Here is a 16,284-nt window from a genome sequence, read left to right on the forward strand (position 1 = left end):
TGAGGATGCCTGAATCTCCTGTTGCTTGGCCAGGCTTTCAGCAGCTGCTGAGCTCTCCAGCCACTGAACAGGACAAGGACTGCCATCAGTACCTGGGGCCTAACACGTGCTGTGGGTTAGAGGAACCAGACAGGTTCCTCTTCTCTGCTCTTCAGGGGTAAGAATTTGTCCCCCTCCAACAGAGCATGCCTTTGATCACCTGTGCATGACATTTTGTCAATTTAAATGAGATGCTTTCCATGAGCATGTTCAAAACCAGCAGCTCTGAGGGCACAAGGAGTCTGTATGTTCACTTTTCACCAGGCTCCTCCACACTCAGCCATGGGGTAAACCCAGTGAGTGATGCAGCTGGGCACATAATGGGGACTAATGTTTCCCCAAGATCTCCCCAGGACAAAATTCCACATTCTGCACCACCACGTGAAAGGGAGAGACGAGAGGAAGGGAGACAAATGCACCCAACTTAACAGGGCTGCTCAGGGTAGTCATTGGAAATGAAGTTCAAGCCAACAATTTGTCTGGAGTGGAATCAGAAATATCACAGAGATGAGTTTTATGGGCCTTTTTCTTCTTTCCTTCAGACAAGGAAATAGGGAAAAGGAATTTCCTTTTCTTTTCCACTCTATTTTTATAAAGAAAGTTTTCCTACCAAAACTAGGTAGTGCCCTCATCAGTTATGGCTGGGACAGCAAAATCCACAGCCAGCTCCCCAGAGCTCCCTTACCTTTCCTAGTAACACAGCCCATGGTGTCTGAATTCAAACACCCAATTCCAAAGGCTCTGAGTCTCTTTTTGCCCTGGTGCCCACGGACCTGGTCAGAAAGGCAGCAGTGGCTGCAGCTCCCTGCCCTTCCCTGGACGAGGATGGAGCAGGCACACCTCGAGGTGTGCCTGTCCTTCCCCCTCAGAGCCAGGGGGCCAGGCACAGCTCCACCAGCTGAGAACAGCACGGGAAGGACACGGGGCCTGGGTTTACCCCTTGCTTTGCACCTCTGCTGCTCCCTGTCTGCTCTCTGAGGAGCTCTCTCTCAGGAACAAAGCAGTCTTGCTCGACACTGCTCAGAATGGCAGGAGCTCTTCTGGAGAGACTCTGGGCACCTCAAGGCCCATCTGCACAAGCACCAAAACTTTCAAAGGCCACTGAATTGTTGCCTACAGGTGACATGAAGATGAATTCCATCAGAAGTGTTCACTCTGGTGATCAGATGATGTGAAACTAAAGCACCCTCTTCAGTTAAAGACTCAGATCGATATTTCTCTGACTGCTGCAGCTGAGGAGAAACGACTGTGTGCATCCAGCTGCTCAGGGCTGCTTCTGCCTCGGCTGAAACACATTTCCTCTCCTTGTCACAACTCCCAGGTGCTACTGCAGAGCATCACTGCCAGAGCTATTTGAATAGAACAAAAAAAATTGATTTGGACAATCTGTGTGCTCTGGTCATTCATGGAGACACAAGTGGGAGGAGGGTTAGGGCTGAGGCCACAGCAAGGTTAAAAGAGAAGTGCCCAGGAACTCTCTCCTGTCACATCTCACACTGAACTGTTCCTGGTTTACAGCAGATGCTACAGACAATACACTCTGCTCCATTTAATGGGGGAACGTTTAGCTGCATTTACAAGTTGCACTGAAACCTCCCTCCAGGACCACTGCACTTGAAGGGTTCCATGGGAAGGGCCAGAAGGCTGCAGCTTGCAGGCACTAGATGCTGAATTTATCCGTGCCACATCAAAAGCCAGACACAAAGGCAGGAATGAGCAGGGCCCTGACCATTTCCAGGTGGGGGTGGAGCTGCTGTCCTCATGCAGGTATGAAGCACCTGATCAGAAGGCACTGAGGGCTGGAGCTGTTCTCCTCATGCAGGTACAAAACACCTGATCAGAAGGCACTGAGGGCTGGAGCTGTTCTCCTCGTGCAGGTACAAAACACCTGATCTGAAGGCACTGAGGGCTGGAGCTGTTCTCCTCATGCAGGTACAAAACACCTGATCAGAAGGCACTGAGGGCTGGAGCTGTTCTCCTCGTGCAGGTACAAAACACCTGATCTGAAGGCACTGAGGGCTGGAGCTGTTCTCCTCATGCAGGTATAAAGCACCTGATCTGAAGGCACTGAGGGCTGGAGCTATCAGGTGGGAGCCCTGGCAGCATGGCTCAGGTCACAGTTCAGACAAACACAGTGCCTACACCACTGCTCTATTTTATCTTGTGCCTGGCCCTGTACAAGCAAGAGGCTTGCAATGAACCTCAGGGAGGGCTGGGGAGCTGTTCTGCCTGGTCCTTACCTGCACCTCTGCCCGCCCTCCCCACCTGGCAGCCAGCAGGGCAGCACGCAGGCACTGACAGCAGCGAGGCAGGCTGTGCCAAGGCAGAGCCAGCCCAGTGTGGCACAGGGCAGAGCTGGCTGCCTCGCGGGGGCTGAGGAGGGGGCTGGATGTGGATGGCACCATCAGCACACCGGCTGTCTCGGAGCCCTCAGAAGAAGCCGTGCTGAAATCCATTTCCGCGAGGCGCGCGCCTCTCCTTGGACGGCCTCCACCAGCCCCGCTCCTTCCATCAGCTCTGCTGGCAGGCTCTCCTCCTTGGAAGGAGGCACAGCAGCAGCTCGGGCTCCTCAGCAGCCCTGCCAGATCGGGTGCAGCCCACAGCACGGCAGCCGCGCTCGGAGCGGGCCCCCCGAGCGGCAGAGCGGGAAGGGACGGGCTGCGGCGGGCCACGCCTGCTGCGGGGGAGCAGGGCCGGCCTGCCCCGCCTGGGCTCCGCCGCTGCTGAGGCCGCTGGCAACAGCCCTGCCTAAACACCAGCTGCCAAGGTCTTGGAGGAGCTTCGGGGATGTTTTCAAGTCTTACTAGATTTAAAGGATGATCCTTGGCAAACTCCCCCCGATGCTTCTCAGCATTTCTAGAGCCAACAGTTGTTCCATCTGCTGCTGAGGCTGACTTTGAAGAATCCTTGCAAAGAGCAGCACACTAACTTTAACACCACACAAGAGAAGAAAATGCCACAGCTTTTCAGAAGTGACCTAGATGTTTGCCAGTAGCTTGACACACTCTCAGGTAAGGCTGTCTCCTTGTCTCCAAACACTCGAGGGTATTACCAAAGCTGTGCCAGGGTAAACTGTGGGCTGCAAACAGAGATTCAGTAAACAGCATCTACTGAAAGCTATTCTAAGGCATTAGCTCCTCCTCTGTGGAGGTCTGTACAGTAAGAGTGAGAGAGATCACCACAAAGTAACTTCAGGAACCAAATTGCTTATGGGGATTTAAAAAAAAAAAATTAAAAAGTCTATGAAACTCAAGATGTATTCCCTGACGACAGTTAGAAAAAATTACATATAAAAACATCAGCAAAGAAAATAAACTTTTGGAGCTGTTGAGCACAAACAAGCTTTGAAAAAGCAAAGAAAGATCTACACAGACACCAAGGAAGGTGCTTAGTTCCAACACAGAAGCCTCAGTTTCTGCCATTGTGATGGATGTGCCCATGTGTTTTCTGAGCCAGGCCAGGGCACCATTGTGTAAGCCCTGTTCTAATTACTGGGGGCTCCAGAAAGGTTTCTTTACCGTTTAGTATGATAAATAACTGTGCTCCCAGGCTGGGTTCACAGCTCAGAGCAGCACTGGCACAGCAGCCCAGGCAGGTCAGGTGCCCTGAGTGCAGCTCCCACCTGGCTGCTGCTGAGGACAGACAGAGGGATGTGTCTGTCACACACCATTACCATTAGAACAGAGCCTGGTTCTTTTATCCCAGCTGAACTCCGGGCTCTCTCAGCAGGAATGCTAAGTGAAATCAATGTCTGGGATTTCCAGGCTGAGCTGGGAGGTCACAGCCACTCTATCATTTCTCAGCATTATCCCTTCTCCTTCCCCCGTGCTCTCTCCCAGCCTCCAACTGGCACACAGCAGATTGAAAACAGCATGCAGCACAGGACTTACTCTGCACAATTTTACAGCCTTTTGGAGCCCCCTTCCTTTCCTTCTGGCCCACTTTTTTAGCTTATTTTTGCCCCCCCCACTTTGCAAAATAAGTTCTGTTTGTCTCCTACGGAGCTGCAAGCCAAAGGCACTGGAACACCTGAAATTATGAAAAAGCAATAAAACAAAGCAGAGAACAGAGCTTATCCTGGCAGCTGCCAGTAAAAATGGTTGTGCTCGATGTTACCAGCAGACATGGCAGGCCTTGGAATCCTGGAATTGCCAGAGAATCCACACTGTGCCTCTCAGGTCTCCTGAGAAACTCTCCTGCCGCACAGGAGAAGCAAATTCAACCCTGAGACTTTAAGTGCAGGAGATCTACCAGCTGCCAGCCACACACAGGACCCCCCCACCCTGTAAAATGCACAGACTAGGTAACCAAACACTTTTTAGAAAACCCAAAAATCTACAACAAGTATTGCACAGCTTGGTGATTTCTTGCTCTAAGAGGCCAAGCCAAGGAAAAGCCACAGGAAGTCAGAGACTCTACAGCAAGGAGAGAGAAAAGAGGTGACCTAGAGCTTGATTCATTGAGACAGCAGCTCCTGATTTCAAGGCATGTCTCTCATTCCCTGAGCATGCATCTCACTGGGCTGACAATGGTATTATTTATTTGTCTGGTTATTTTTAATCTGTGCTGCTTTACTGCTAGGGCACAACAAGACACCACTGTCCATTCAGGGAATCTCTCCTGACTGACAGAGGGCATGGACAGCATGCTGGAGGGCACTAACTAAAAGGAAGGACACATTTTTTACATTTTTCACCCAGCTCTTGCTGTCACCCACAGAGGACTGCTTTGTCCCTGCATCCTCAGCTGAATTCCTCCCAGATGTTTCAGACACGTCCTGCCCTGGCAGGGGGACACCCTGGGCACAGCTCCTGCAGCCCAGAGGCCCGGGGTACAGTACCTTGCTCTTGGGAGGAGGGCTGGTTGTGCTCTTGTCTGTGTGGATGCTGGTGGGGGACACGGCAGCACCAAGGCTCCCCTGGGCAATGCCAGGGATCTTGCCTCCAGGAGACACCTGCATGGCAGCCAGCTGGGCAGCATACAACTGCTGAGAGACAAACAGAGAGGAGAACACGTGGGCTGGGGAGGAACACAGCAGAGAAACCACCAACAAATCCATCAGTCAATGCAGCATCTTCCCCACACTGCTCCCACGGCAGACGAGACGTTTTCCCTCCAAAGGGCATTTTTTATTTAGCACACGTGTGCTGGAAGACATGAACTGCCATCCTCACTTTTGTGACTGGTTCCTCCAGGGATGGATGGAGAGTCCCCATGGGCAGTGTGCCAGCTCCCCTGGTGCCCAGGGGCTCAGGACAGGCACAGCTGGTCCCCCTGGCTTGCCTGAGCTGCTGCACATCCTTCCCTGGACACAGCAGCACTGCCAGCAGCACTGCACCAGCCCTGGGAGCTGCTGGATGGGAGGGGCTCTGGGCTGCCATTCCAGGCTTTTATTTCACTTGCTGTGTTTTCCCTGTTTTCCCCAGGCTGTAAGGTGTCTGGGACAGGGAATGCCAACATTTTATTTTGTGATTACTGCAGGAGTCCACTCTCAGTTGGGTTGTGGGGAACCACCAGAGTCAATATAAATATACACATATATTGACATGTGAATAAAGTGCTGCCCATTAACTATTAGAAGCCCCAGTTAAATCTAAGAAACCTTTCTGTGATAGATGCAAAGACCAAACAAGCACTGGGAAGGAATTTTTCCATGCAACAGCCCAGAAGAAAGCCTTATTTTCAGGTGAAAAAGGGAATATATGAAATTTCAAGAGTATGCTTTACTCTCATTTCAGGGATGGACATACCTGAAGAGAATCACACACACAGTATGCTGTGGAGCAACCTGGAAGGAGGGGTGAAACAAAATCTATAAAGCCTTCACTCATGCTTTTAAAACCTTCTGTCCTCCTGTTATCAGATTCAACATCTCACCTCAATGTGATTTATTTTGAGAATTAAAACCAAACATTCAATAAAATTTTATAAAAGGTCCCTTGTCAGAGTCCTCTCTTAAAAGTCTCTGTCTGCAACCCAAACCAGAAAGAGCAGAATCAGGCCCAGCTCTCAAAGGAAAAGCACGTGTTCATGAAATTGCAAGGGGCTGAAACCTGTTTAACCAGGAAGATTGCTCCTATTTCAAAAAAGGGAAAGAAATACACAACACACGGCACATTTCCCAAAGTTTCACTGGTTTTGAGCTCTTGCATTGTTGAACCTGTCTGTTCATATTTAAATGCTTCAGGACATCTCCAGCTTGTCCCCAAGGAAAGGGCAGTGGTGTGACCAAGTGCTGTGAAACAGGATGGCTAAATGACATTAATTTGTGCATTCATTGAGTGGGCAAACTGAACTCCAACCATAGAACATCTCTGCCCTGCTTCTCTAATGGCATCAGATTTCAGAACAATCAATAAACCTCTGCAGAAAGATTAAACTTTCATCTAAAATACATCTAAAACCATGCAGTATTGCACATGGGCAGGGAGAGGAAACAAAACCATTTAGCTACAAACAAACAATAGATGCTCCTTTTTAACTGCTTTTTCAGAAGGCAAATTCTGCCTTCCTGAAGAAGTATTGTGCATCATTTTAAATTCAGAATATTACCCTTGTTTATTATCTATAGCAAAACTAAACCTGCCAAAGCTGCAGTGCTTCCCTGACTGCAGGGGGATGCCTTGGCCACAGTCAAGCAGTCAAGGCCCTACAGATAAAAGTCCTGCAGATAAAAGTCCTGCAGATAAAAAGTCCTTATACCCTACACAGGGTAAAAATTAGGAGGCTCAAACCCTGTGCATTACAGGAGTGACACACAATAACACTGTTTTCCTTGCACTTTTTGAGGTCCTGGTTTCATGACTGTGTAGGATATAAGGACTTTAATCTGCAGGACTTTTATCTGTAGGGCCTTGACTGCTTGACTGTGGCCAAGGCATCCCCCTGCAGTCAGGGAAGCACTGCAGCTTTGGCTGGTTTAGTTTTGCTATACATAACAATCAAGGGTAATATTCTGAATTTAAAAGGATGCATAATACTTCTTCAGGAAGGCAGAATTGGGCTTCTGAAAAAGCAGTTAAAAAGGAGCATCTATTGTTTGTTTGTAGCTAAATGGTTATGTTTCCTTTCCCCTGCCCATGTGCAATACTGCATGGTTTGTTATCTCTTCTCATTAACCTCCTATGAAAATCTGCAAGGAAGCAAAATCATCACAACAAAAGCACAATTTGAGAGACTTTAAAACAAGCAGGAAGTTTTGTTAATTTTTTAATGCTGCCCCTCTATTTTTAAGGTATCAAACTAAAAACCCCTTCTCCCTAGGTCACCACCTAAACCCTTTGTAATTCTCCCAACATACTGAGCAGAAATATGCAGCTGAGCTCTCTGAGCAGACCAGTTCTGAGAGCTCTTGGCTGGCTGACTGTGGCACACCAACAGCAAAGCCCTGAGGTGAGGCCAGCTCTGGAAACTCTCCCCTTGGGCATTGTTGTTCCACGTGAACAATGCTCATTACTGCTCCAAGGCACACTAACAATGAATTCTTGTTCTATTAATACAGAAAATGAGAATGAGATTTAATGGCAATTTTCAGAAGGGCTGAACAAAGTGCTGGCAATTACACAGGCAGGAACAGTTGATTCTAGCACCTATAGGCATTTGGATTACAGCATTATCTCTTATTAAAATATTTTTATTAGTGAACAGTGGAGATTAAGAGCTGTTCATAAAAAAACCACAGAGAGAGACAGGTGGCAGGGGGAACTGAACTGGTTACTGCAATAAATTTGTTTCTGATAAAGTGGTTTTCAGTGAAGACACCACAGTGATGAATTCACAAACCACAGTCCCTGCGTGTCTGAACTGATGACTGATCCACCACTTCCATTTCTTTGTCATTCTGAGGCCCATCATTAAAAATATACACATGAATGGCCTGGCTCTTTGTTTTTGGGTTTTTTTGTTTTGCATAATCAGGGGTGGGAGGGGGGAATGGTATAAAATGAGACTCACTCAGAATACATGAATTTCATTTTTCTTTACCTCAAATTTATGCCTACATAAGGCAGGAAAACTTAGATTAAGGCAAAGAGAATTTTGCATTTTTGCCTAATTTTGAATCTGCTCAGGTGTTTTTTCAGTTGAAAAGGAAAGAATTCACTGAAAACAAACATCTGATGTACATCCTACTGTGAGACAGGTTTTTAAAATCACTGGCAATGTAGATAAAAGCTACAGAAATCAGAATTTAAGCTGCACTCATTAGTGATTGGTAGCAATGCTTACTAGATATTCTACCAAAACCAGTTCTTTATTTACATATTTGAAATGCCAGATTTTATTTTTGTCTGAGCTTCCTTCAAAGACTGTTAGTCAAACATTTCAAAGGGACAGAGTAACTGTACATCCAAACCTCAGCAAAGGCTTCTAAGTGTCCCTTGCTTGCATCCAATGGGAGACTGCCAGAAAACATAGGTAATATTTGCACACAAGGGCAGCAGGCTCCTTTCAAAACCCCCCAGAGAACACTGCAAGGTGAATTTGCTAGCTTCCACCTTGGGGTCATTTCAGATAACAACAACAGAGCTCAGATCCTGAGATGCACTCCCCAGTATTTCAGTGATTTGGGGATTTATTTTGTTTTGGGTTGTTGCACACAGTTCTGGACACGGCTGAGAGTTATTCCTGCTGCACCTCACACCTGCCTGATCCCAAACAATTCCCACCAGGAGCTGCCCTCTCCCAGGGCTGAGGGGTGCAGACTCTCTGGGGCACAGGACCTTGTCTGCACCAAAGGTTCCTTTATTCACCAAGCTGCACCAATTCACCCCAAAATGTGAACCACAGAGACTAGAGAAACCAGGCTAAGCACTGAAACACTGCTCCTTCCCATGGCCTCAAACCCAGCTGGCTTCCTTAAAATCCCATCCTGGCTCCTCTCTGCATCGAGCCAAAGAGAAGGAGACAGGTAAATAAATCATGCATCAAGGAACAATAATAATTATTAGAAATTTGTGTCTGGGCTAGTTAACAGATAATTAATGTACTGCTTCTAACCAGAGAGCATTGGTGGCACATGGAGGGGCTACCCAGGAAATTCTGACTCATGATGCTTCAGTCAGGATCAGATGTGTCCCACCAAGGTGAACTTTAAACAAGATTTATTGTGCTCAGTAATATTTTACACCTTGTTCTGTCAGACTAGACAACATAATAGTCTCTCCAGCCTTAAAAAAACCCTGAGACTTAGAAGGAAACGTTGAGGAAAACAAGTTCTCATTAGCAAAACTGGGCAGCACTCACAAGGAGAACAAGGCTCACTTGTACCCAGGCACAGCCTCAGGAGCCAGCACCTCTCTCGTGTCAGAAAAACATCTCTGCTAGGCTCAGTGACCACAAGTCTCCCCAACACAGGGCTCTGGTGGCTGATCCAGGGCTCCAGGCTGCAGCCCCTGCTCCTGGCAATAACCCCCTGCAGTCAGCAGGCCAGAACAATGCTTGCTTTGGCTCCAGAGCAGTGAACAAAGCCAAACGGGCATGGGCAACTCAGGGCAGCTCTGAGCTTGCCTAAAACTGGTGTAGCTTTGATGGGTAGGGCACATTTTAACTAAGGTACAACTCTGTATTTGCAGGAGCTTCCACGGGAAAGACACCAACTCAAACAGCCTCACACGTGAAGGAAAGCAGTTTTCCTTGAGAAGCAGTCCTTAGTGCTGCCATGGACAAATTCTGTGCAACATTAGCAAGGTGAGGAGCAGCACCCACCACACAGCTGACAGCCCCTGGTGACACAGGAAGAGTGAAGGAAGTCCTGATTAGAGCCCAGACCTCGTGGCTCCTCTGTCCCAGCCTCAACAAGAGGACAATCCTTCCACAGGATGTAACTGCAGGAACTTATCAATGGACACTTCCCATCAGAGACCAACCAGATCTGTTAGTCTCTGGGATAAAATATCAGGGCAAACTGTGGATTTCAGATTGCCTGCTCCTTACAAGTCAAGGGATTTTAACTGGAAGGCTGCCCAAGTGGCCTGCATATTCCTACATCCCATGTTCACACTGTGGGACACTAATTGACATAGAGTGACTATATGGAGTGCAACTGGGGAGGAAACTTGATAATGTCTTATGGAAAAAGCCTGTTGGATGAAATGCTGCAGATAAAGTGCCCCTTCAAGGAAAGTAATTAATATTCTAAAATATTTAAAAACCAAGCTGGCAACAATTGATTCCTTTAGCTTGCTGTGCAGCACCAGAATGTAATGTATTCTTGCTGGCACTATTATTAATTATTTCAGTGCCAATGGACCCTGTTATGTTAGCAAGAATGGCCAAAGGATGTCTTTAGAGCAAGGAGCCCCTCCTGACAGCCTGTTCCTGGTGGGGGAGACAGTGACTGGCCAGAGGGGACGTGGGGCAGTGCCAACAGGCACGGGCAGCTGCACAAGGGGCACTGGCTCTGTGTGCTGCCCTCCCTTCAGCACCAGCTGCCCCTCAGTGAGAAGAGAGCTGACTGCTCCCTAAGGAAGATGAGGTGTCTGAGTGGAGCTCCCACACGGACACAGCTCTGCCAAAGCAGCAGCTCCAGGTCACCAGAGTGGCCCAGACATCTTACTGCACAGGAACAAACCCCACTCCTGCCTGTTTGGTCACCACAGGTGTGCTTCCCAGGAGCTTTGGCTCTCTCTACACACATCCAGATTTCTGGCAGCTGGCTGAGAGCACCTGACTCCAGCAAGTATGACTTTTCACTGGAGAGACACAATTCTCTGGGTGGCCATGTGACAGAACACTTATTCCATATTGCATTGCTGGACTTGAGTGGGACTGCACAAAATCATTCACTGTTATCCATTAAGTGACCAGAGCAGTTAACAAGCAAGCACTGCCAGCAGAATTACTGTAAATAAGGTTCTCTGCATTTCAGACTGCTGAGCTATAATTAAGGCATTTCACTATTTTACACACATTTCCTTAAGCAACTCTCTCTCCAGTTTTTATTTATAGATTTTCTGTTTGCATTTTAAGTTGTTGTATTCAACAGGGAATTAAGTCAGGGAAAATCTGTGCCTGCTTTAGGACTGATACTGAATTAATTACTCCAAATCTGAATACTCCGTGTCTCCTGAAGTGAAGTGCAGAGCTTGTAGTGGAAAGATTAAGGTCAACTGCATTTCTTATTTGGAGAACAAGGATTTGCTGCCTTGAATGCTGATATGGTATCAGGTTCTTATATATTGCTTATATTCTGAGATTCCTTGGGGACTTGTCCCTCTTCCTCAGGCATGAAGCAGTGGAACAGGCATTCTGCACTCAGCCTGCTCTAGAAACCTTTTCTTGAAAAGCTGTGACAAGAAGTGAGTCCTGAAACACTCAAGTCTCTCTTTAAAGCAGCACAGAGATGACAATCACCTACCAGAAGCACCAGTGCCAAATTAGTTTGCTGGAAGGGAAAGGGAACCGAAGTGAAAACCCACACGTGGATACCTTCTGCCCCCCTGTAGTTGTGTCTGTATCTGCTAACTGTGATGTCAAACACTCAGAGGAGGAACGTTCTCTTTCCTGGCTGTTTCCCTTTTAACACTCAGAGCGTTTTTGAACCTTAAGCACCCCACAGTTGGATCCAATGTCCCTGGGGGGATAAATTAACGTTGTTCCTCATTTGTCTGACACATCCAGGAGGGCAGTGACATCCACTGAGCTCCCTCAGAAACCGAATCTGCTCTCTGACCCGAGCTGTATCGTGTGGCCAAAGGGTCTGGACAGAGCTCAGGAGGCAGGGGGTGAGCCCAGCTCAGTGCATCACAAGCAGGGCTGCTCCCCTCCAGCCCGGCAGAGGGAGGAGGGTGATGGTTGTGCCCTGAGGGGAGCCCAGGGCTGGGTGTGAGCTGCTCCATCGTGCCCAGCCTCCCCGGGAGGCAGCACAGGGAGAAGGAGAATACTGAAAGGCAGAGGCCACTGATGGACAGACCATCCAAGCTGCACGAGAAAATGGACTCGCTCTGAGAGCTAAACTAAACCAAACTGATTTCCAGAATAGTTCTGAAGAGATTTATTTTTCTGTTTCCCATTTTCCTTAGCACGAAATACTAATAGAATGTGACACAGCATCTTTATTTAGCTAAGTTATTTTATATTATGTTATTTTATTTCATTTTATTTTATTTTTGGAGGTGGAGAAAGTAGAGCAAGGTTATTATTTTGGGGGAGAAGCATGTCCCTCCTACAGTGTAACCTTTCCAGTTTATGAGTTTCTGTGCCACAGAAAATTTTCAAATACGTTCAACTAAATTTACCTCTCCTGTAACCTTTTTTCACTTTCATTGCTTTAAAATCTCCTTCCCCAAGTCCCCAAGAAAGGCAACAAGTCTCAGCTGATCCCGTGAGGTGTCAGCCCAGGGCAGCAGCTGTCCTCCCCAGCAGCACCCTGGGATCCCTCTCCACAGAAGGAGGATTTTGCAGGAGGACCAAGGAAAGCTCCAGCTCACACCCACCTTTCCTTTGGCCTTGCCCACATGGAATCCCCTCTTCTGAACAGAGTTCTTTTGTTCTGGGCATTGTTAAAGACAAGGCTTGCAGAAAAAGTCCATCAAACCTCTTAGACCTGTGGGAAGCTGCAATTCCAGCCACTGGCAGAGACTGCCCCACTTCTCAACCAGAATATTTTGAGCCTCACTGTGTCAGAGCAAATCTGTGCTCCAAACCAGAAAGCAGCTGAGCTTGGCTGTTCTCAGACTCTGATGCTCTCAACAGGGACTCCTGGCAACCTGAAACTCGTGGAGGGCAAACTTCAGATGGGCCCCACTGCTGGGAGCTGGGTAAGCTGGGTGCTGAAACCCCAGATGGGTGATGGTTTAACTGGGGGGCTGGGGAGGGGGCAGAGTGGGTGCTGAAACCCCAAATGAGTGTTGGTTTAACTGGGGGGCTGGGGAGGGGGCAGGCTGGGTGCTAAAACCCCAGATGGGTGTTGGTTTAACTGGGGGGCTGGGGAGGGGGCAGAGTGGATGCTAAAACCCCAAATGGGTGATGGTTTAACTGGGGGGCTGGGGAGGGGGCAGAGTGGGTGCTGAAACCCCCAATGGGTGTTGGTTTAACTGGGGGGCTGGGGAGGGGGCAGGCTGGGTGCTAAAACCCCAAATGAGTGTTAGTTTAACTGGGGGGCTGGGGAGGGGGCAGGCTGGGTGCTAAAACCCCAAATGGGTGTTAGTTTAACTGGGGGCTGGGGAGGGGAGGGGGCAGGCTGGATGCTAAAACCCCCAATGGGTGTTGGTTTAACTGGGGGCTGGGGAGGGGACAGGGGACAGAGTGGATGATAAAACCCCCAATGGGTGTTGGTTTAACTGGGGTGCTGGGGAGGGGACAGGGGACAGAGTGGATGATAAAACCCCCAATGGGTGTTGGTTTAACTGGGGGGCTGGGGAGGGGGCAGAGTGGGTGCTGAAACCCCCAATGGGTGATGGTTTAACTGGGGGGCTGGGGAGGGGGCAGGCTGGGTGCTAAAACCCCAAATGAGTGTTAGTTTAACTGGGGGCTGGGGAGGGGAGGGGGCAGGCTGGATGCTAAAACCCCCAATGGGTGTTGGTTTAACAGGGGGGCTGGGGAGGGGGCAGAGTGGGTGCTGAAACCCCCAATGGGTGTTAGTTTAACTGGGGGCTGGGGAGGGGGCAGAGTGGGTGCTGAAACCCCCAATGGGTGTTGGTTTAACTGGGGGGCTGGGGAGGGGGCAGAGTGGGTGCTGAAACCCCAGATGGGTGATGGTTTAACTGGGGGCTGGGGAGGGGGCAGGCTGGGTGCTAAAACCCCCAATGGGTGTTGGTTTAACTGGGGGCTGGGGCAGGGGGCAGGCTGGATGTTAAAACCCCAAATGGGTGTTAGTTTAACTGGGGGCTGGGGAGGGGAGGGGGCAGGCTAGGTGCTGAAACCCCAAATGGGTGTTGGTTTAACTGGGGGCTGGGGAGGGGAGGGGGCAGGCTGGATGCTAAAACCCCCAATGGGTGTTGGTTTAACTGGGGGCTGGGGAGGGGAGGGGGCAGGCTGGATGCTAAAACCCCCAATGGGTGTTGGTTTAACTGGGGGCTGGGGAGGGGGCAGGCTGCACAGAGGAGATGTTAGAGCATGGGAGCGCCATTATCTGAACACAGAACTGCTGTGAGAGCAGAAAGCTCTCAATTAATGTGATTATTTTGGAGTTTGCTCCATTACAGGAAGGTCCCTCTTTAACAAAATGAAGTCACAGATCCAATAGCCGTTCGATTTCTTATTCTTTGATTTTCTGATAAAATGGGTGTGCTCTGTAAAACTCCCCCTCCAATGGAGCCCATAAAACTCCAGAGAGCCTGGAACCTCTGTGAAGCTTTGGCAAACTTCTCAGGAAATAACATCAGAAGATGTTTTTTGGTTCATCTCACTATTTCCATGCTTACACTGATGTAATGGGAAAAGTGACACTTTCCATACTCCATTAGGACATGTACAGAGGTTCAGCCTTTAATTCTTGGAGAATTTGTTCCCTCACAGTGGTCCCTGCAAACATCTGAAATCCCTGAGGATTCAGTTTCTGACTCCCACCACCAGAAACGGCACCAGTGAGGTCCAGCCCCACGGCAAGGCCAGGCTGCAGCCCGTGCTCAGGAGGCTGGATCTCCCTGCAAGGCTCCTCTCTGGCACTTCTGCACTGGAGCCCTAAGGAGCTGCAGGCACAACAACGAGACTGAAAGTCAAAGGGAATTCCATCTTCACCCTCCACGTCCCTCTCATGCAGTGCAAGCTCAAGAAGAGCCAAGGGATGAACTCTGGAGCTCAGCAGGGCTGCTCTGGTGCCACCAACCCGTGAGGACAGCCAGGAATGGCTGGAGCCCCTGCTCCCACAGCCAGGGCAGGTTCTGTCCCTGGCAGCAGTGCAGCCAGGGGAAAGGCAACCTTCTCCACACTCCTCCCCTGCACACTTCTCCCACTGTCCCACATCATCCCAGCCCCTCTGGGTTACTGCCACCAGCTTTTTCTTCCCAGAGGAAAGCCAGGCACATCTTCCCAAGAACATTTCTGGGTTTCACGTTCTGTGAGCCTCAGAGAAAGGAAAAACAATTCTGATCTCACTTGCAGTGCCTGTGTTTGTGCCCCAGCAGAATGCAATGTGGAGATTGCTCCCCCACAGGGATGGGTTTGGTTCCTTGGCTGGCAGGGCCAGGGGTGTGTGTGTGTGTGTCAGGGCTGAGGGTGACAGTCACAGATTCTGGGCAGGGTGAGCAGAGCTGAGTGCTGGGCAGACTCAGTTCAGATGTAATGTAACATAGTGTAATAAAACACAGAATAATACAGTATAATAAAGCAATTAATTAACCCTCTGCTACCCACGGAGTCCCCCTCACCATCCCTCCCTGCCAGGGGCCATCCTGTTTCCATAGGGCACCCTAAGGCAGGGCCCCCTCTGCTCTGCCTCTTCAGCTCCCTGCTCCTTGGACTAGACAAGAGTGAGTGCACCAACTCACCCTCTGAATTCTGCTTAGTGAGGCAAAGAGGATGTCCTTCAGTGCCAGCAGGGCCTCAAGCTGCCATTCACCTCCCAAAGAATTCCACAGAGCCACATATTCCACATTACACATTACCTCTGATTAACCAGCAACGTGCTCTCTAAACCATTAGTACATCTATCCATCCCTGATTATTTATTAAATTGGGTTTCACAACTTTTTTTGAGGCACTGAGTAAACTGGAGGAAAAAAAAAAAAGAAAAAGAAAATGGACTCCTGAGTGAAAACAGTGCTTCTTGAAATCTGCCCTCCACACCAACTTCCAGTATGGAAATCTGTAACAGAAAGATGGATCTGCTTGTACAAAGCCATGAAATACTGAAATTATCTTAGGAGACATTTTTCAATTGTTAATAATACAGCTAGGTTATAAAAAGAGCTAATCCATATCTTTAAATTGTTCATCTGGAAATTTGGATTAGGAGGAAAAAACCCCAGCAATTTCATGTTTTATAATGAAGTATCAAAACACGAAACTCTTTTCAATCCAAAAAAATGAGTCAAAATTGATGTAAAAGCACATTTTAAATTGCTTCTGGCTGAGTAGCTGTCTACAAAGCAGAAGGGGTGGGAGCACCAAAGAGTTTGCAATGGAAACACCAAGAAGCTTCTACTGCAGTCACACCAACAAGAGCTGCTATCATGAAGCAATGACATCCTCCAGAACTCCTTGTTTATTACCTTGCTCCCAAAGCCACCTCGTTCCACTGGAGGTTCTGGGGTCTGAGGAAGGGTTAGTGAGTGAGGAGGTGTCTGAGTGGTGAGTTGGGGCACT

General features: G+C 48.8%; 1 protein-coding gene and 1 long non-coding RNA gene across 2 annotated transcripts in view; one reads left to right on the forward strand and one right to left on the reverse strand.

Moving 5' to 3' along the window:
* Window positions 1–16,284, reverse strand: part of SOX5 (SRY-box transcription factor 5) — a 297,551-nt gene that overhangs the window by 53,829 nt on the left and 227,438 nt on the right. Inside the window, 1 exon segment of the mRNA XM_059847991.1 lies at window positions 4,880–5,026. Coding sequence (XP_059703974.1) covers window positions 4,880–5,026 — 147 coding nt within the window.
* Window positions 2,760–5,976, forward strand: LOC132328210 (uncharacterized). Its single transcript, XR_009486717.1, has 2 exons — window positions 2,760–3,050; window positions 5,778–5,976. It is a non-coding gene; the product is annotated as an uncharacterized LOC132328210 (long non-coding RNA).

Source organism: Haemorhous mexicanus, chromosome 5, assembly GCF_027477595.1.
Source record: "Haemorhous mexicanus isolate bHaeMex1 chromosome 5, bHaeMex1.pri, whole genome shotgun sequence".
NCBI classification, from domain to species: Eukaryota; Metazoa; Chordata; class Aves; order Passeriformes; family Fringillidae; genus Haemorhous; species Haemorhous mexicanus.